Source organism: Theropithecus gelada, chromosome 5, assembly GCF_003255815.1.
Source record: "Theropithecus gelada isolate Dixy chromosome 5, Tgel_1.0, whole genome shotgun sequence".
Classification (NCBI taxonomy): Eukaryota; Metazoa; Chordata; class Mammalia; order Primates; family Cercopithecidae; genus Theropithecus; species Theropithecus gelada.
In genome coordinates this window covers 147,151,309-147,171,798 of record NC_037672.1, presented here as the reverse complement: position 1 = coordinate 147,171,798, position 20,490 = coordinate 147,151,309, and the positions used below count along the sequence as shown (strand labels likewise).

General features: G+C 40.0%; 1 protein-coding gene across 5 annotated transcripts in view; it reads right to left on the bottom strand.

The window, feature by feature from the left end:
- Positions 1 to 20,490, bottom strand: part of DCLK2 (doublecortin like kinase 2) — a 178,269-nt gene that overhangs the window by 56,750 nt on the left and 101,029 nt on the right. For all 5 annotated transcript variants that reach the window (XR_003119558.1, XM_025386569.1, XM_025386573.1 and 2 more), the window contains exons 3-4: positions 4,552 to 4,654; positions 104 to 205 (exon numbers count right to left, since the gene is read on the bottom strand). Coding sequence is in view for 4 of the 5 variants with exons in the window: in XM_025386569.1 (XP_025242354.1) it covers positions 104 to 205; positions 4,552 to 4,654 (205 nt within the window). In the remaining variant the exon portion in view is untranslated. The remainder of the gene's footprint in view (positions 1 to 103; positions 206 to 4,551; positions 4,655 to 20,490) is intronic.

Genomic DNA, 20,490 nt, shown 5'->3' with positions numbered 1-20,490 from the left:
GCATACAACCCCAGCAAAGATTACTAATTCATAAAAATTAGAGAAAACAGAAGGAAAATGATCTGTTCCTGCTATGACCATCTATTCCTTTTCCACTAACTACCTGAAGCTGGTGATTTGCTGCGTCGAGAGGGCCCAGGGCTTTTGGATCCAGAATACTTAACAGCTGAGGATCGAGAATAAGATGACTTCAGGACACGGCATTCTAGAAAAGAACAAAAGTGCATTAACTAAATCTGGTTTTAATAACGACCGAAATGAGATTTAGATGTAATTGTTTACTGACCAGAACTATCACTTGATAATTTCTCTATTATTGTTAAACAATTTAACATACAAAGCAGTTGTCCCAAAAGTACACCTGAGTTTACCTTCAGCCAAGCTACACATCTTCCCCCCGCAACCGCCCCCCAACCCCCGAGACAGAGTTTCGCTCCTGTTGCCCAGGCTGGAGTGCAATGGCGCGATCTGGGCTCACTGCAACCTCTGCCTCCCAGATTCAAGCGATTCTCTTGCCTCAGCCTCCCAAGTAGCTGGGATTACAGGTGCCCACCACCATGCTCAGATAATCTTTCGTATTTTTAGTAGAGAAGGGGTTTCACTATGTTGGCCGGGCTGGTGTCAAACTCCTGACCTCACGCAGTACACCCGCCTCAGCCTCCCAAAGTGCTGGGATTACAGGCATGAGCCACCATGCCCCGCCAAGGCTACACATTTTAGGACATCACCTCATTGTTCCAGATGGAGCTAATTAAGTACAGACATTCCAATGCCCTAACTTGATACACACAAACATCCACAGCCTAATCTAGGCAAAGACTATAATTTTATTATGCTCTCCAAGTTCTTGATTGCCTTATTTTAAAAGGGCAAGGGACTCTTAACTTATGAACCCCCTCCTGAATTATGTTCCATCTTCTCAAAGTATGGAACATCAAAAATGAGGAAAATAGCTTTTTTTTTTTTTTTTTTTTTTTTTTTGAGATGGAGTCTTGCTCTGTCGCCCAGGCTGAAGTGCAGTGGCGCGATATCGGCTCACTGCAACCTCTGCCTCCCAGGTTCAAGTGATTCTCCTGTCTCAGCCTCTGGCCTGTAGCTGGGACTACAGGCGCCCACCACCACGCCCGGCTAATTTTCTGTATTTTTAGTAGAGATGGGGTTTCACCATGTTGGCCAGGCTGGTCTCGAACTTCTGATCTCAGGTAATCCGCTCGCCTCGACCTCCCAAAATGCCGGGATTACAGGCGTGAACCACCGTGCCTGGCTGAATAGCTTTAAACAATAACTGCTCTTTCCATACATCACCAAATAAAATAATATTTACAATACCAGAAGTAATTATAACTAAAGTAATCACTTCTAATTTGAATGATGAAGAACATGGGTTTTGAAGTTGTGTAGATTTTGAATGAACTATGGATTTGACATTTGTTAACCAGGGGGCCTTGGCTGTAAGCCTGATTTATTTTTTCCTAATGAAATTGGGATAAGAATAAAATTTGCATCATAGGCTTGTTATAAGGGTTAAATTAGATAACATACTGTCTGTAGTAGTTTACTCTAAAATACTTCAATTTATGCAGGAAGTTTAAAATGTGGATTAATTTTAGTCTATACCCGAGGGGCAGTAAACTGACAAGTGAAGTACACTAATCAGGAAAATACACCCAAGGGGAGGCTAGTTAGCATTTGAAAGACTCTAATCAAAACCTTACACAAAGGGAGCAACTTTTGCCTAATTAGCATTGTGGATGTTAAAAGTATTCGACTGCTGAAAGGTGTGTGTGGATTATTAGAAACATCTTAAATGCATTGCTACTCCTTTATATGAGCAGCAAGAGCCAACAACCTAGAACTGCAGAACTACATTCTAGGTTTACGAATTGGAACCAATCCTGTATCTAACTATTAATCGAGGATTTAGTTACTTCACTAAAATCAAGTAAACTGAATTCCATGGATTCTGAATGGGCCTTTAACGCAAGATGTTATCGGAAGTCTAAAAGCACAGAGTTTGGACTTCATTAAGATTACAACACAAGTTAAATAACTGATTTTAAAAAAAAAATCTTTGCCTCCTAATAAACGTATCTGTGGCAGAATTAGGTCTGAGACTTGCTCATTGTAAAATCATTGTAAAATTTTACTACATAATGGTGTTGGTGTAATATTATTATTAACAACAACAAAGATAGCAGTGGACACATATTACCATGTGACAGGCACACTCTCAACTGCATGACATATATTAACGCATTTAATCCTCACAAAACCTTATCAAATAGCCATTATGATCCCTACTTTGCAGAAGGTTAAGTAACTCGAGATCAAGAGGGAAGAAATCAATAGCTCTCACCAACTTCTAACTATTGCAGGCCCTGATCACCATCAACAAAAACTACCAATGACCCAAGTAGCTTAAATCAATGTATAACATACCCATGAAGCACTGAGTACAATGCCTGTACATACAGAGTAAGTGGCTCAACAAATATTATTGTTATGTATATTAACTTTATAACCTAGAACATATTTAGTTTCAGTGGCTCAGCTTTCAAAATGACAACTGACATCAAAGAAATATTATGAAACTAAAGCTAAATTTAAGAAAGATGTAAAATACAGATGATATACAAATGCCTATCGTATTTAACCTTAACCACACAGGAATGAGGGAGAGCACTAGCACAGATAACATAACAGAACATTATCTATAATTAAGGACTTTCCAGTGGTATCACCAGCCTGAAATAGGGCCAGTCCAACAGAATACAGAAACCATCAAATTTGGCAGAGATGAAAAAACAAAAACAAAAATTGATGCTGAATGACCCCCAAGCTCATGAATGACTGACATAGTGAAACAAGAAGGAATGACACAAGGAAGTTTGGTACCACAGAATGTATCCTCGCAAAATTTTAAAAGCCTAGGTATCACTCTATTTGTTTGGTAGTATAGTTCTCTAATTCTGGACTGTCAGAAACACTACAACTAGAAGTGGTCTACTGTCTACCTTTTTAAAAGCCAGCTTTCCTCATTTATAAAATTAAAGAGGAGCACCGTATCTCTAAGATCGCTCTCCTCTGAAATGTGATGTGTGTATGATTTTACTTCATTTAAAGAGGAAGCTGACTTTACTATCAGCTAAAATAATCACTACTACTGTCATAGGTTTAAAGCAATTTAAGACAATAGGATAAAACAAGATTCCCAGGACCAATAATACATGAAATAGTTGAGATTATTATTGCCAAATACTACTTGAAAATTCCATATATTGGCCAAAGTCAGGAAAAGGGGATTTTTTCATCTCACCCATGAAATAGCTTTGTTTCTAAATATAGTCATATGTTACTTAACTACGAGGATACATTTGAGAAGTGCATTATTAGACAATTTATTCATTGTGTGAACATCATGGAGTAAACTTACACAAATCTAGGTGGTGTAGCCCAGTACTCACCCAGACTATATGGTATAGTCTGTCACTCCTAGGTTACAAACCTGTACAGCATGTAACTGTACCAAATACTGTAGGCAACTATAACACAATGGTAAGGATTTGTGCATCTAAACATAGAGAAGGTATGGTAAAAATCCTCATGGTGCTACAATCATACATGCAGCCCATCATTGACCAAAGCATCCTTACATGGTACATGACTGTATATAAACAAAGCAAGTGTGTGTGTGTGCGTGTGTGTGTGTGTGTGTATCCCAGCACTTTGGGAGGCTGAGGTGCAAGGATCACTTGAAGCCAGGAGTTCAAGACCAGCCTGGGCAACACAGCAAGACCCTGTCTCTACAAAAAATTTAAAAATTAGCCAGGAACGGTGGCTTATGTCTTTAATCCTAGCTACTAAGGAGGCTGAGGCAGGAGGATTACTTGAATCCAGGAGCACAGTCAAGGCTTCAGTGAACTGTGATCGTATCACTGCACTCCAGGCTGGGAGACAAAAGGAGACACTGTCTCAATTAAAAAAAAACAAACAAGTTGCTACCAAAAAAACCCAATGAAGTTGAAAGACACCTCAGATAATCACCATTAACAGTTATTATCCTTTTATCTATTCCTTTTTAATATAGATTTCCTTATGCATACACATCACAAAAAAATGGACAATTGTTTCATGTTCAACACTATCCATGCATCTAAGTTGGCATAGCCAACCACCTTTCTGAAGGAAAGCATGGAACATTTCAGCGGCAAAACAATGCAATAAGAGAGAGAACTGAATTGCTAAAAGTGAAAACTACTTGAATTAGGCTTTGGGTTATTCTCTTTCTTTCTTTTCTTTCTTTCTTTCTTTTCTTTTTTCTTCCTTTCCCTTCCTTTCCCTTCCTTTTTCTTTCTTTCTTTCTTTCTTTCAAGTAGGCAAATGCTTTCATGTTATTCCTTATTTTCATTGGTTCAAAAATAGTACTGCCAATGCTATCTTCCCTCAACATGCCAGATTTCTTAACATGCATGAACTGAGTGGCTAAATCCCAAGCCTTCATTTCAGGGGTTACAAAGATGGAAAAATGAATTAGCTGAAGAATTGCCTTACCACTATGATCCAGGACAAAGTCATCTTGGGCATAACGGAATTTTTCTGGTCCACATGCAATAAAAACATCGTCATCACCAAAAAAGTCTTGCAGACAAGTAACCTGAGAACAAAAATCATGTCCAAGAAATAAATTAGACACATGAGAAGTGAAATGAAAAGTAAGCAAAATTAAATGAATTTTTAAGCCTCAGCTACAGTATTGAGGTGGAAGAGAAAGCTGTGTAATATACCACGTTTCCAAGCACTTTACCTTCACAAAGCACCTTCACACATTCTCTCGATCTCGGAACAACAGAGTCAAGGAGTCATGACATGCATCAATATTCCTTTTTTACAGGTGAAGTCAAGGACGTCCATGCAAAGGTAAGTGATTTTCCCCCCAGGTTCCCCACAGAGGGGTGGCAGAGCTGACATTCATGAAGGCCTCTGCTCTCAGTTTAGTGTTCTTTTCCATACTGCCCTTCTTCCCTCTCCTAACAACTCTGCTTCCCACTGTGTGACCTTCGGCATGACTTCTCTGTACCTCTGCTACTGGGCCCTGGGTTGTTTCGAGGATTAATATATAAAAACTGCTTGGAACAATGCCTGACGCATGAGTGCTCAATGTGTTAACAGTCACCCCCATCATCCCCACCACCATCATTATCAAGATCAAAGGAAGTTCTGCCATGAAGCTAATGAGGCTTAAGCTTCAGGGATCTTCTAAGGCCTTATATCTAAATATGTGGTCTCAATTTCACTTTTTATTTTTGAGACAGTCTCACTCTGTCGTCAGGCTGTCTTGCTCTGTCGCCAGGCTGGAGTGCAGTGGTGCAATCTCGGCTCGCTGCAACCTCCACCTCCCACATTCAAATGATTCTCCTGCCTCAGCCTCCCGAGTGGCTGGGATTACAGGTGCGTGCCACCATGTCCAGCTAATTTTTTGTACTTTTAGTAAAGACAGGGTTTCACCATGTTGGCCAGGATGGTCTTGATCTCCTGACCTTGTGATCTGCCTGCCTCAGTCTCCCAAAGCGCTGGGATTACAGGTGTGAGTCACTGCACCCAGCCCAATTTCACATTCTTTTTTCAAAAAGGGCCTCCCTTCCATACTGTGTTAGTTTCAGCTCCACAGAACCTGGATCTATCCCAGGGAGCACATTCATCCATTTATCCCAGTGGTGAGAACCATCTTCTAGGACTTTGGACATAGATAGGCTCTATTTTTTACCAGTTTTCAATGGGATATGTGATAAGATTTCTTCTTAAGAAGTAATCCATTTCCAACAAAGTTAGGAAAAAATTAACACTGCTCTAGTACTTGAACAGGCTGAGAAATCTCAATATTCCTTAAGTTTTCCTAATCACTATTTAGCTTTTCATTGGAAAAAAAAATAGGTCTCACTACAGAGTTAGAAAATAATGCTCCAGAGAGAGGAAAGTGAATTAGATACAATGTAGATGGCTCAGGTCATAGTACTTAAGTGACCCAAATGATGTGCCTTTTTACAAGGCCAAAAAGTTGACTGCACAGACTGTAAGAGGAACAGGCATGGAGACTGCCTGTTTGTTCCAATTCTCTTCAAGCAAGATGTGGCTTCTGTATCTCACTGAAATGGCTCTGGCTACAGTGTCCAGGGCCCTTAAGAACTGTATTTTTAATTGTTCCTCTTCTCTTCTATCTCTGTTGGTGTTAGCACATGCCCCTTCATTCACGCTAGAATTCAGAGAGTCATCCTTTCTCCTTTCCTCACCAGCCACTCACATTTAGGCCTTTTTACTTGTTACATGGTTTTCAAGCATCTCTACTTCTATTCCTTGGTTCCTTCTCTCTTACCTGGACTCGTGACATTGCCCTGTAACAGATGGCTAACGCCCTATCTTCCACCACTCCTGGAATCTATCATTCCTGTTTGTACAGGTGTCAGTATATTCAGTCTCTCACAGATATGACTGGGTGATCATGCACCACTCAGCCCTCAGTGGCTTCCTTCTATGACAAGATAATGCTCCTTTCAAAGGGTGCATTCAACTGACCCCTGACCCTGTCTTTGCCATGTCTTCTGTTCACTCAACAGCCAAGTCAAGATGACTTTGGGTTGCCTGCCCACACAGTACTAATGGGTTTTTTGTTTGTTCCTTTTGAGACAGGGTCTCACTTTGTCACCCAGGTGGGAGTGCAGTGGCACAATCTCGGCTCACTACAACCTTAACCTCCTGGGCTTAAGTGATCCTCCTACCTCACCTACTGAGTAGCTGGGACCACAGGTGTGTACCACCATGCCTGGCTAAATCTTCATTTATTTATGTAGGTAGGTAGGTAGGCAGGCAGGTAGGCAGGCAGGTAGGTAAGTAAGTAGGTAGAGATGGGGTCTCCCTATGTTGCCCAGGCTGGTCTCTAACTCCTGAGCTCAAGTGATCCTCCCTCCCACCTTGGTCTCCCAAACTGCTGGTGTTTTGTTGGTCTTTTTAAAAGCTTTTATTGAGCTGTAATTCACAGACCACACAATTCCTCCATCTAAGGTACACGATTCAATGTTTTTTTAGTATATCAAGAGTTGTGCAACTATCACTGCAATTTACTTTGAATATTTTCATCATTCCCAAAAGAAACACCATGCTTATTAGCAGTCACTCCCCATAAACCCCTTTCCACATCCAAGGCACTCATAATCTACTTTCTAGCTCTGTAGATTTGCCAATTCTGGACACTTCATGTGTATGGAACCATAAGATACGTGGCATTTAGTGACTGGCTTCTTTTACTTAGCATGTTTTTAAGGTTCATCCATGTTGTAACATTTATCAGCAGTTCATTCCTTCTGTAGCTGAATAGTCCATGGTATGGATATACAACATTTTGTTCATTTTTCCATCAGTTAAGGACATCTGGGTTATTTTTAACTTCAGAGCTGACTGCCTTTCCTCACACTGTTCCCCATTCTATCTAATCTATCTTATCTTATCTCTCTCTCTCTCTCTCTCTCTCTCTCTCCTCTCCAGGGTCTCAACTCTGTTGCCCAGGCTAGAGTGCAGTAGCATGATCATGGCTCACTGTGCAGCCACAACCTCCACAACCTCCTAGGTTCAAGTGATCCTCCCACCTCAGCTTCCTGAGTAGCTGGGATCACAGCCACCACACTTGGATAATTTTTTGTTTTTGTTTTTGTTGTTTAGAGACAAGGTCTTCCTATGATGCCCATAGTTCAAGTTGCTGGGAGTTGAAGTCTTAACTCCTGGGCTCAAGTGATCCTCCTGTCTTGGCCTCCCAAAATGCTGGGATTACAGGCACCCACCCTGACTACTGTTTAGTGTCATGACCTCCACATGGGCATGGGTGTTCCCTGTTCATCATTCTCTCAGGTCTAGTAGAGTTCCTAGCTTTAGTGGGTGCTTGATACATGTTTGCTAAACGAACTGTGGCTCAGTATGAGCTTCTCCTATTGGAACTGAGTTCTCAGACCAGAGTAACTTCTCTGGGTGAGTGGTACAACAGCTACATTATTCACTGTCCTCACCACCACTTATGTTTAGGACTTACTAAGTCTAGGCATCAGTTAACCTCTCTGAATTCTCTGTCTACATGGCAACATGTATTATCTCAATCCCTACAACACTCCCATGAGGTTGATATTATTATCATCCTTCATTTATAAATAAGAAAACAGATCTAAAGAGAGAAACTTGCCCAGACACAGGTAACAAATGAGAACCCAGCAATGTAGGTGCAAGTCCTCTACTTCCGCATCTCTGCTTTCAAGTTGACAGCATGCCGCTTTCTCATCTGAAATCCCACAGGTCATCCTTCTACTTACAGTTCTTGTTCATTTTACCTTATTTGTAGTCATTTATGTCTTGTGTTACAGTCAGTTATGTCTATCTTATATTTCTATTTTTCACATACATATGTTCAATAAACGGTTCTTAAATGGAATTGAACTCAGTTTTATTTTTTTGGCCAAGTAAAATGTATCTACTAAAGTTTAACACAATTTTTTTTAAAAGGGAAACTGCATTTTTTGCAATTAATTTAGCATGAAGAAATGACTAAATTTTAAAAAACATATCTGAATGAATCTGAAAAAAATCAGTTAATTTTTAATTGATTTTATTACAAGAAAATATTTCATCTGGTACTAAATTAGTTGGCATTTGACTAGAATAAATAACAGTAAATAATCAAGTTACTATGTGGAATAAAAGCATTTAACAAGTCTCGGGAACATAACATATCAAAAAGGTCACTTTTTTTTTTTTTTTTTTTTTTTTTTTTTTTGAAACAGAGTCCTGCTCTGTTGCCCAGGCTGGAGTGCAGTGGCATGATCTCGGCTCACTACAAGCTCCGCCTCCCGGGTTCACGCCATTCTCCTGCCTCAGCCTCCCGACTAGCTGGGATTACAGGCACCCGCTGCCACCATGCCAGGCTAATTTTTTTGTATTTTTAGTAGAGATGGGGCTTCACCATGTTAGCCAGGATGGTCTCAATCTACCGACCTCATGATCCGCCCACCTTGGTCTCCCAAAGTGTTGGGATTACAGGCGTGAGCCACTGTGTCCAGCCCTTGGCTCTTCTTAATTGACCTTTTAATGATTTCACCTGTCAGTTTAAGTTTGGATTCCCAAACACAGTGTGCATAAGATGTCTGCGTCCCTCTGATTCTGGTTCTAGTCACTGAATGCCTATTTGGTTAAGCAGTTAACCAAATTATACAATTTTTTTTTCTCTTTCTGTTGCCTTGACTGGAGTGCAGTGTTGTGATCTCAGCTCACTGCAACTTCCACCTCCCAGGCTCAAGGGATCCTCATACCTCAGCCTCCCAAGGACTACAGGCATGCAGCACCAGGCTTGGTTAACTTTTGTATTTTTTGTTAGAGGCCAGGTTTCACTATGTTGCCCAGGCTGGTCTTGAACTCCCGGGCTCAAACAATCTACCTGCCCCACCCTCTCAAACTGTTGGGATTATGAATGTGAGCCGCCACACCTGGCCACAATTTTTCAATTAGGTTCTGATATGCCTCAATTCAGTCACTGCTCCTTGCAAAGAAATGGCAGCTATAAAGTGAATAAAAGATACAACTGAGGCCGGGCGCAGTGGCTCATGCCTGCAATCCCAACACTTTGGGAGGCTGAGGCAGATGGATCACGAAGTCAAGAGATCGAGACCATCCTGGCCAACATGGTGGAACTCCGTCTCTACTAAAAGTACAAAAATTAGCTGGGTGTAGTGGCACGTGCCTGTAGTCCCAGCTACTCGGGAGGCTGAAGCAGGGGAATTGCTTGAACCCAGGAGGCTGAGGTTGCAGTGAGCCAAGATTGCGCCACTGTACTCCAGCGCGGCGACAGAGCAAGACTCCGTCTCACAAAAAAGAAAAACAAAAAAAAAGGTACAACTGAGAAACAACACACGTGTCAGGTATACCTGGGACAGGGACACATCTCACAAGATGTTAAACAACTTCTGCCTCCATTCATTTAAAGTGTTTTTATTGAGCACTGATTATGTGCCAGGCAGTATTCTATGTGCTACAGGATACATCAGTAAAGGAAGAAAAAAAGAGACAAAAATTCTTGACCTCATTGAGGAAGTGTGTGCATAGGTAAATTTACATCACAATAGAAGATAAAGAAAAAGCACAGAAGGGGAGTAGTGAATGCAGAGGATGGGTGCTGCAATACTAAAGAAGGTGGCCAGTAAAGGCTTCATTGCAAAGGTGACATTTGAACAAAATATTGGAAGCAAGTCACATGAATATCTGCAGGAGGAAGTGTTCCAGGCAGAAGGAAAGAAATGTACAAAAGCCCTGTGGAAAGATAATTAAAGAACACAGTCTACCAACAGCTCCCTAGAATAGTCACAAAATGGGCCGGGTGAAGTGGCTCATGTCTATAATCCCAGCGCTTTGGGAGGCCAAGGCAGGAAGACCATGTTAGTCAAGCAGTTTGAGGCTGCAGTAGCTATGATCACACCACTGCACTATACTCTGGGTGACAAAGCAAGACTCTGTCTCAGAAATAAAAAATAAATAACCATAAAATGGATAAGAAAGATTTGACTTAAAGCAAAGCACTGGTTTGGTATATATCTATATATGTGAGCTGCACGATAATGCGAACATTTTTTAGATAATGTAAATAAACAAAATTGTAAGCATATCAATCTTATTTTTATGCTAAAATTACATTTGTGTATTTAACAATAGATCTCTTAAGTCTAATGCAATCACTATTCGCCCATACTTAAATTTCACAAATATACAGGACTAAACACACACACACACACACACACACACACACACATTTTGAGACAGAGTCTCACTCTGTTGCCCAGGCTGGAGTGCAGCACGATCACAGCTCACTGCAGCCTCAACCTCCTGGGCTCAGGCGATCCGCTCACTTGGCCTCTCAAAGTGCTGGGATTACACATGTGAGACACTGTACCCAGACTGGGACTACGTATTTTAACTGTTCCTAGAAGTGGCCCAAAGTCAGCTGATACTTTTTAATGTAGAACATCTGATAAAATGCCCAGGATCTGATATAAAGTAAAATAACTTTATATTATTTTATTTAAAGTTCTCACCAAGGAGAGCCACATAAATTTACTACTGTACATTCATTCATTCTAACATTAATCAAATGCCTACTATAATACGCCAGGCATAAATGAAAGACAAGAGGCACACAGTCTAGTGATGAAAATGGACAAGAAAACTAAGAATTACAGTTCAAAATGTTACAATAGGGTGAATGTTATAATAGAAGAACACTGACTATTATAATAAAGGAAAACAACTTGATAAAAACAGAATGCACAAAATATTTAGTACCTTTAAAATATCTCATGTTTGGACACTAAGATAAATTTTTCTATGTTTTGCAACATATTTGGTGTTCTCTAACTCTGGTAATCTGTTTGTTCCTTTTACCATTAATTTTTTAAACGCGTCGAACACTGAGGTATGGACCAGGTCACTAAATCTGTCTGAGGAAAAAAAAAAAAAAAACAGTATGAGTAACATCTCAGAATCATTCTTAACAAGGGTGAGGAAAAGTGTTATCAGTTTAGAAGTCCTCTTACTGTTTGCTTCTAAATTCTTTCTATAATGCAAGGAAGAATTAACTCTTCCAGAAGCTCATCAGGAATAATGGATGTCATGTGGCCTGTGAAAGCAAGCTATACAAACGAGGGGAAAGTAATATTTCTGCTAAGGTGCACAATTAAAGCAATCAGTTAGGATCTAATGGGGAAACATTCAAGTGAAAAATAATGTATCTATAGGAGTCCATCTAAGCTTTCCAAATGAAGGAGGGCCACTTAAAAAAAGTAATTTTTCTATCCTTTAGCAGACAGATTAATTAGGTTAGGGTGAATAGGTGCCAGCCATAATTTCAGTGCTAGTTCGTAATAGCTTGCCACAACCACTCTTTTTCTTTCCCTATTTGATATCTGTTAAAAGATACAAAAACATGTGTGAAAGAGGCTTGAGGTCTGATTAATTTTTTTTTGAGATGAAATCTCACTCTGTCACCCAAGCTAGAGTGCAATGACACAATCTCAGCTCACTGCAACCTCCACCTCCCCGGTTCAAGCGATTCTTCTGCCTCAGCCTCCCGAGTAGTTGGGATTACAGGCGCCCACCACCACATCCGGCTAAATTTTGTATTTTTAGTAGAGATGGTGTTTCACCATGTTGGTCAGGCTGGTCTCGAACTCCTGACCTCAGGTGACCAACCTGCATCCGCCTCCCAAAGTGTCGAGATTACAGGCATGAGCCACCGTGCCAGGCGAGGTTTGATTTAAAAAAAAAAAAAAAAAAATACTACGCATGATATGATCTGGCTTTGTGTCCTCATCCAAATCTCATCTTGAATTGTAATCCAAACTGTAATCCCCACACATTGGAGGAGAAACCTCAAGGGAGGTAATTAGATCATTGGGGTGGTCCCCCTGTGCTCTTCTTGTGATAGGGAATGAGTTCTCTCAAGATCTGATGGTTTTATAAGGGGCTTTCCCCACCTTGGCTCATTCTTCTCCTTCCCGCCACCATGTGAAAGACATGTTTTCTTCCCACTTGGCATGATTGTAAGTTTCCTGAGGCCTCCCAAGCCATGCTGAACTGTGAGTCAATTAAACCTCTTTCCTTTATAAATTACGCAGTCTCAGGTATTTCTTCATAGCAGTGTGAGAAGGAACTACTACAATGCATGTATTAGTAGTATAATAAACCCTTTCCTCAAAACAAAAAAGGCAGAGGACACACAGAGATAATCTTCCCTAAACACTTACATTCTGAACCAGAGTGGGGTGTGTTAGGGGGTAAGAGTAAGAAACACAAGACTGGTCAGGGACAGTGGCTCACACCTGTAATCCCAGCACTTTCGGAGGCTGAGGCAGGTGGACCACGAGGTCAGGAGATTGAGACCATCCTGGTTAGCACAGTGAAACCTCATCTCTACTAAAAATACAAAAAATTAGCCCGGCGTGGTGGTGGGTGCCTGCAGTCCCAGCTACTCGGGAGGCTGAGGCAGGAGAATGGCATGAACCGAGGAGGTGGAGCTTGCAATGAGCCGAGATCGCGACACTACACTCCAGCCTGGGCGACAGAGCGAGACCCCATCTCCAGAAAAAAAAAGGAAAAATAAGAAGAAACACAAGACTGACACCCATTTCCTGACCCATTAGACACTCTTTGGAAATCTTGTGTTTCTTACTCTTTCCAGAAGTACACAGGAGTTGGTGTCAAAGCAAGTTGGATTTCTCTAAGACCCCTTCCTGCTCTAAGATTCTAAAGTCTAAATATTTTAGTTTCTTGAAAGAGCTATTATTTATATTTTAGGAGATTGCTTTTAGAAAAGTTGAAATGTATTTTTCTGAGAGTAAAAGGAACACTATTTTAAGTGGTTACATAGTAATGTCCATTTGTGATTTCTTTCTGTTCAAGATTTAGCTTTGCATTTCCTCAAAGAAATCTTCAATGCCCCTCCAAATCCAGGTGTTTCCTCAATACTCTAACTCACTCAAGATAGCTGTTATCATTGAGGTTAACTACCTGGTTTTGTGTCTGGACCTCTTTCACCAGGCTGAGCACCATACACGCAGTCTTGTTCACCACTATAATTCCAGCATTATACAGCACCTAGCATATAGGCTTTGCTTAATACATTTCTGTTGAATGAATAATGATTGAAATGTCTTGAGGCTGGGCGTGGTGGCTCACACCTGTAATCCCAGCACTTAGAGAGGCCAAGGCAGGCAGATCGCTTGAGCTCAGGAGTTCAAGACCAGCCTGGACAACATGGAGAAACCCCCATCGCTACAAAAAATACAAAAATGAGCCAGGTGTGGTGGGTCATGCCTGTGGTCCCAGCTACTCGGGGGGGCTGAGGCTAGAGGATCACTTGAGCCAGGAAGTGGAGGTTGTGGTGAGCCAAGATTGCACCACTGCACTCTAGCCTGGGAAATGGAGCGAGACTCTGTCTCCAAAAAAGAAAAAAAAAAAAAAAAGAAATCAAAAGAAATGCCTTGGGTCCTACTTTTTCCAGGTAGCCCTCTCTAGAGGGTCCATCTCACACTTTATGGATTCCTACCAACTCATTATAATGCAGGGTAGTCCTGGTTCCCAAATTTATGATGTTAGTTTTCTATCCCAAGATAACCTATAAATTGTTTGAGCAGACCAGTCAAATCCTATATAGCTCCCTATAAAAGACATAGCAAATACTTGGTTGATCAAATTGTGGCCCTGGACACCTTAAAATAACTCTTTAAAAACTGATCTTACATCATGTAAGCTCTTTCAAGAATTAAATCTCTTTTATTATTATTTCAGGATAATTTGAGAAAAACTACTTGTGAAATCTGCCACTGCAACAATTTGGTAGAAGGGATTTAAAGCAATGCAATTTGCAATTACACTCCACATTTAGTGCTATTCAGAGACTTGAGGTTGCATTAAATGAGGGTCTCTCGAGATATTTTCCAAGGCTATTTTATTGACATTTTCTAAGACCTGATAAAAATTCAAAAGGAACATCGCTGGATCTCAGTGAGAGACTAGTTTAAACTGGCATCTACTTATCTAAACAGAGTAAAGGTGAAAATCTTAGCACTCTTGAAATGTCCATATTTTGAACAAGGACCACATTTTATAGAAGATGTAATGGGAGGATGGATAGCAGGAGTATAGAATACATCAGCATTTTTTTATGGATTTTCTTTAACTGTGTGTTGGCGGGTAGGGGGGTGGTGATGGTGAGAGAGAGAGAGAACAAAAATCCCTACCTCCTGCTGAAATTAAATGCTTTCATTATCAGAATTCAGCTAAAAGGTTGTCTCTATCTAAGAGTAGTTAAAAAAACAAAAACAAAATATTTCTACCTTGCTTCTAAAAAGGATTTGAAGGAACTCAGAAAGGAAGTCCAGTAAATGGCTTATCTTTGAAACTAAAAATACTCCATAGGCTTTCAATAAAACTATACTGATAGCCTTCATTTTTTTCCCTAAGAAATGGTCATGTTACAAGTCATAAAATGCCAAAAGGGAGCTGCATTTCATTTGAAACCCCCCAAACAATATTCTACTATATATAAGTTTTCTATCACGTAAGCAAGCAGAAATACAACTTTTTAAAGATGTAAAGAACATACCAACAATGTTGACATGCAATAAACAACGACCTAAGATCTGCCTGAGCCATTATCATTATTTCTATAGCTGGGAGGAGACACTTATTTTAAATAACTGCCCATCTAGATACTTGAAAGCTATAAAATCAACAAATTAACTACATTGTAACTATCACTATTCCAGACACAACTCTTTTGCCACTCCATTTTTCTTAAACAGTTCTATCCCTAGGATAAAAGTTTTGCTTCAAATGATTAGAGAGGCCAGGTAGAGTGGTTCATGTTTGTAATCCCATCACATTAGGAGGCTGAGGTGAGAGGATTGTTTGAGGCCAGGAGTTCAAGACCAGCCTGGGCAACACAGTGACACTTTGTTTCTACAGAAAATCAAAAAATTAGCTGGGCGTGGTGGTGCACAACTGTAGTCCCAGCTACTTGGGAGGCAGAGGTGGGAGGATCACTTGAGCCTGGGAGGTCAAGGCTGCAGTGAACCGAGATGGTGCCACAGCACTCCAGCCTGGGCAAGAGAGTGAGATCCTGTCTCAAAAAAAAATTTTTTTTTTAATTAAAAGAAAATGAACAGGGAAACCATATCTGAAACAAAGGAAAGGTAAGTCATTTGGTCCTTCCAAAATGCTACTGACAACAACCAGAAAAACAAATTCACAGGTCAGTAAGCTGAGGCTGGGATTCTCCCCATTTCTTTAGCCTTGGCCCAGAGTACAATGAGCATAAATAGCCCTCTTTGTTCCCAGTAAATGTTGGCTGGCCTACAGTAAGGGAAGGACCCTTTCTACAGCAAGAAGAAAGCTACTTAGAATAGCAATGTTTTTCAGCTTCCTGTAAATTCATTCAGCCAGGCACTCAGGGACCATGTGGTTGCCATGGAAACAGAACTGAAGCCAAAAGATGACAGTTCTTACAGTAAAGGGCTTCTCAATGGCATCTGCAGACAACTACCTATATTTGGTTTGCTTCCTTTTAAAAAAAACACTGGATCTGACCTTTTCCCACTGCAACCTTCTCATAATAATAACTATTCTCCAATTAACACCAATCATGGAATACTGAGACCAAAGATTTGGCCTTAGGAAGTGCCTCTTTCTATCAATAGGATGAAAAGGTTTTAAAGAATTCAGAGATATTGAGCTTCTAAATATATTCTGGAAGGAGAAGCAATCATCACTTTTCCTGTAAAAGAGGTCATTTCTATGTCAGTCCTCTGACTGCCTCCTACTGAGAGCCACCCCCTACCCTCAGTGTTAATTCCTATAGGAAAAGGTTTAAACCCACTCTGGAGCTTTCCACTAAGTGAAGAAAGCTGGAACTGTAGCGGCAGAAAGGTGATCCCTTTCTTCCGCATCATAAAGGATCAGGGTAGACACTCCAATAACAAAAGACAGGTTAACAAAAGAAAAGCAAAAAAATTTTATTTAATTATTTTTAATTTTTTTACATGACACAGAAGCCCTCGGAATGAAGACCCAAAGATACAGTTATCCACTTTTATGCTTAGGTCCAGTGAAGAATGGCCAGCCATGTGGAAATATAACTGGACAAAGAGTGTGCCATAATGCTAGTAGGCTGAGGTAGAGAAACTCAGCGACGCCTGTCTGTCCGGAGTCTTCCTGGCCTCTCCGTGTAGCAGTCCCTCCTCCTGGGTTTGGGGCAGGACTCTTTCTGGAATGGGGGTCTTAGGACCTACTATCAAACAAGGTAGGTCAGAGAATTTCTTTACGGCCAGCTTTTACAGAGAAAGGTGGGAGGAAAGCTAGAGGAATATTTTTAGGTTTTGAGGCTGGCCTTCGGGAAAAGGGGTTCTGGTTTCCACGACCCACCTTGGGGAAAGGGATTCCAGTTTCCATAGCCTGCCTGGGGAAGAAAGAGGGGTAAGAGACCAGAGGGCAGGAGAAGGTCAGAGAGACACTTGGCTTCTCAGGCTGCTTCTGAAGCCTTCGCTTTGTGGTATCATGTTCTGCGCCCCAACAGAGCAAAGTTTTAGAAGAACTCAGGTGAAGAAGTCAGAAGACACCTATTGAGTCAATGATCATGAGCTTTTACTCTGAAGAAGCTAGAGTGGAATGTGTTCAAGCACATGTGACTGGAACTTAAATAAATGCTCTCTAGGACTCAGTCACCTTCAAATACTAAACAAAAAAATGAAATCATAAGTGTTACAGGAAAGGCAATTGAGAACCAAAGCAAATGGTGGCAATCTTCCAATCCAGAATTTTCTATTTCCAATAGAAAAGGAATGGGAACAAGCATGGAATACCTAACTATGCAATGACACAATGAATTTTACACAACCCCCAGGAAACTACCTTGTGAAGCAGGGACTATCATTCCCATTTTACACAAAGAGAGGCTCAAAGAGGGTAAGTAACTTGTGCCAAGTCACACAGCCAGTAAGGGAGGAGCTGAGATTTAGACTCTAATTTGGAACATACTCTTTGTACTTGGACCACATACTGTCTCCCTAAAGAAGTATTAACAATGTAATTTACAATCTATGAAAAAACATAACAGGGCTTATTGAGGTAAGTCAGAGAATTTTTTTATACTTGTCTAAAACCCAAATAATCAAACCATTTTTCTACATCTTACTTTTATGGAGTAAATGAATGGTAAGTATGTAAGCTTATATCTAGGATTTTTTTTAAAGGATCAACTTCTAAGTAACATCATAAGGTCAGTACAAGTGTAGGCCAACCTCCCATACCTTAGGGAATACACTGAATATGTTTTGAAATTGATATCTTCAAACAAACTGGCTAGCTCTTTAAAAACAAATTACAAACACAAGTTACAATCATAGTTTTATTAGGTTGGTGCAAAAGTAACTGTGGTTTTTATCGTTACTTTCAGTGGAATAACAGAATGGGACTCTATTTGCTGCCAAACTGGGAATTCTAAGGGTATAAATAGGTATTAATAAATATTATGACCTTTAAAATTTTTAAATAAATGCAAAACCTGCAGCATTTTTTTGGGAATTGATTCTCTGTACATAAAAATAAGATTAGTCAACGCTTTTGGTGTCTGTTTAGCATACAGCAAGTGCATGCAGGTAGTTAAGACCCTTGGAATCAAGACTGAGAGAACCATCAATTAAGGAGGTGTGGTTAATTCTATACTTATTCTGAAAATAAGTTAGTTAATTCTATATTTACTTTGGAAAACACCAACTATTCAGCACGAATAGCGAAGACACCATGACTATGTTCTACTACAGGGGGACTATTTAGGTTTCTAGGAAAACTATCACTACTAAAACAATAAATCTTGGCCGGTCGCAGTGGCTCACGCCTGTAATCTCAGCACTTTGGGAGGCCGAAGCAGGCAAATCACGAGGCCAGGAGATTGAGACCATCCTGACCAACACAGTGAAACCCTGTCTCTACTAAAAACACACACACAAAAAAATTTAGCCAGGCCTGGTGGCAGGTGCCTGTAGTCCCAGCTACTTGGGAGGCTGAGGCAGGAGAATGGCGTGAACCCATGAGGCAGAGCTTGCAGTGAGCTGAGATAGCATCACTGCACTCCAGGCTGGGCAACAGAGCGAGACTCTGTAAGAAAAAAGAAAAGAAAAGAAAAGAGAAAAAAAAAGGGAAAAGGAAAGAAAAGAAACTTTGTCTATTTTTATTTCTTCTTAATAAATTTATTTTCCCTCCCTTAGCATTGTGTATCAAAAGACACGATGTACCTTGTATCAAAAGACAATCCTAATCTCCTTTTTAGCAGCCCCTACACCAACTTCTGATTCGTTACATTTAACATTTGTAAGCTTAGAAAGAGATATTTCAAGTTTAGGAAACTTAACTGTAAAATAAGAGTAAACTGGTTGAAAGTCAGAGACTTTGATTAGGAGGAAAGCAAATAAACTTCAGTTCCCAAATTTCACACTGCCTAATAACAAAGTTCTCTCTGCTTATTTCCTAGTTTTATGTTGTGGTCCAGCAAGGTGAGTAGATTAGAGTCCAAAATCAGTGGGGCAGTTCTGTGATGCAAACAAGATTTTGGTTTGTATAGCTGCATCTGTTTTCACATGACAAGGAATCAAAATTTTCATTTTGAAACCAACATAAATCTTACAAGAAAAGCAATAAGACTTTTTTTTCCCCCCAGAGCAGCCTTCTTAGTAGATGAAGGTCTCACATCTATAGTCGAAGAAATCCTCTGAATAAGTTACATGCCTGTGGCTATTCAGAAACGAAAAGCATGCCATCTATTTGAATTATTTATGGCAACATTTAAAAAGTGAAATTGATATTGGCTGAGGCATACACCACCATTAAAATTTTCTGTTTAAAAGGCACCTGTTCCTAAAACACAGCCAAAACTTCTTATGCTAACATATGTACAACTGATTTGCAAGTTGATAGAACAAATACTTAGTTTAGGAGAATTAAAAGCAAGATAGTTCATCATTGAGATTAATTGGCTTATCAACGCCTACTCTAAATATGCAAATACTCATGGAAAGGTTATGACTGTTGGCTGTGCACCTCTGCCCCCATTTATGTGGTGCTTCACAATGAGGGTAGAAAATACTTTTTGTTTTCATTTTAAGGTAATTAATATATTTAATTCAGGATTGAAGAGTTATAGCAAAGAATTTCCAGCCCCCAGAATTAACAAATATTATTTGGTCATGTCTACTTCAGATCCCTTTAATACATGGAAACAAAACATTACAAAGTTAAATTCTCTTTTGTTCCTGGTCCCCAGTCCCAACGCCCTGCTTCCTTCACCACCACTCCAGGAAAATTATATCAAGCATTCGGCATCTATCCTTCCAACTCAGGTTTTCAGACCTCATATAATAGAGGTATGTGTCCACAGACAACCAGGAATATTATTTAGTATGTTTTAAAACTTTTATGTAAGTTATATCATACTGATTATGTCTTTATAATTTGCTTTTTTCACTAAGTATTGATTTTGAAACCTAAGCAGTTCTTAGTTTTTGAAACCTAAGCAGTTCTTAGTTTTTCCTACTCTCCTTTTTGGCTCATTGATCTACTCCTCAAACTTTTGCTTTTGAAAGATAATTCTATCATTAACATTATTACTTTTCATAAACCACAAGATAAATTCTTTATACCCTTAATACTTCCAAATTCTTTCAAATAAATGCCTTTCTCAGAATGTTCAATTTAGTGTATGTGTTATAACCACTTTAGTGACCAAAGTTCTTCGATGGAGGAAAAGATGTTTGAATCAATTCATTCCTTGCCCACAGACTACATCTCCAATTATGAAAAAGAAATGTGAAGCAGGCCAGGCACGGTGACTCGCACCTGTAATCCCAGGACTTTGGAAGGCCG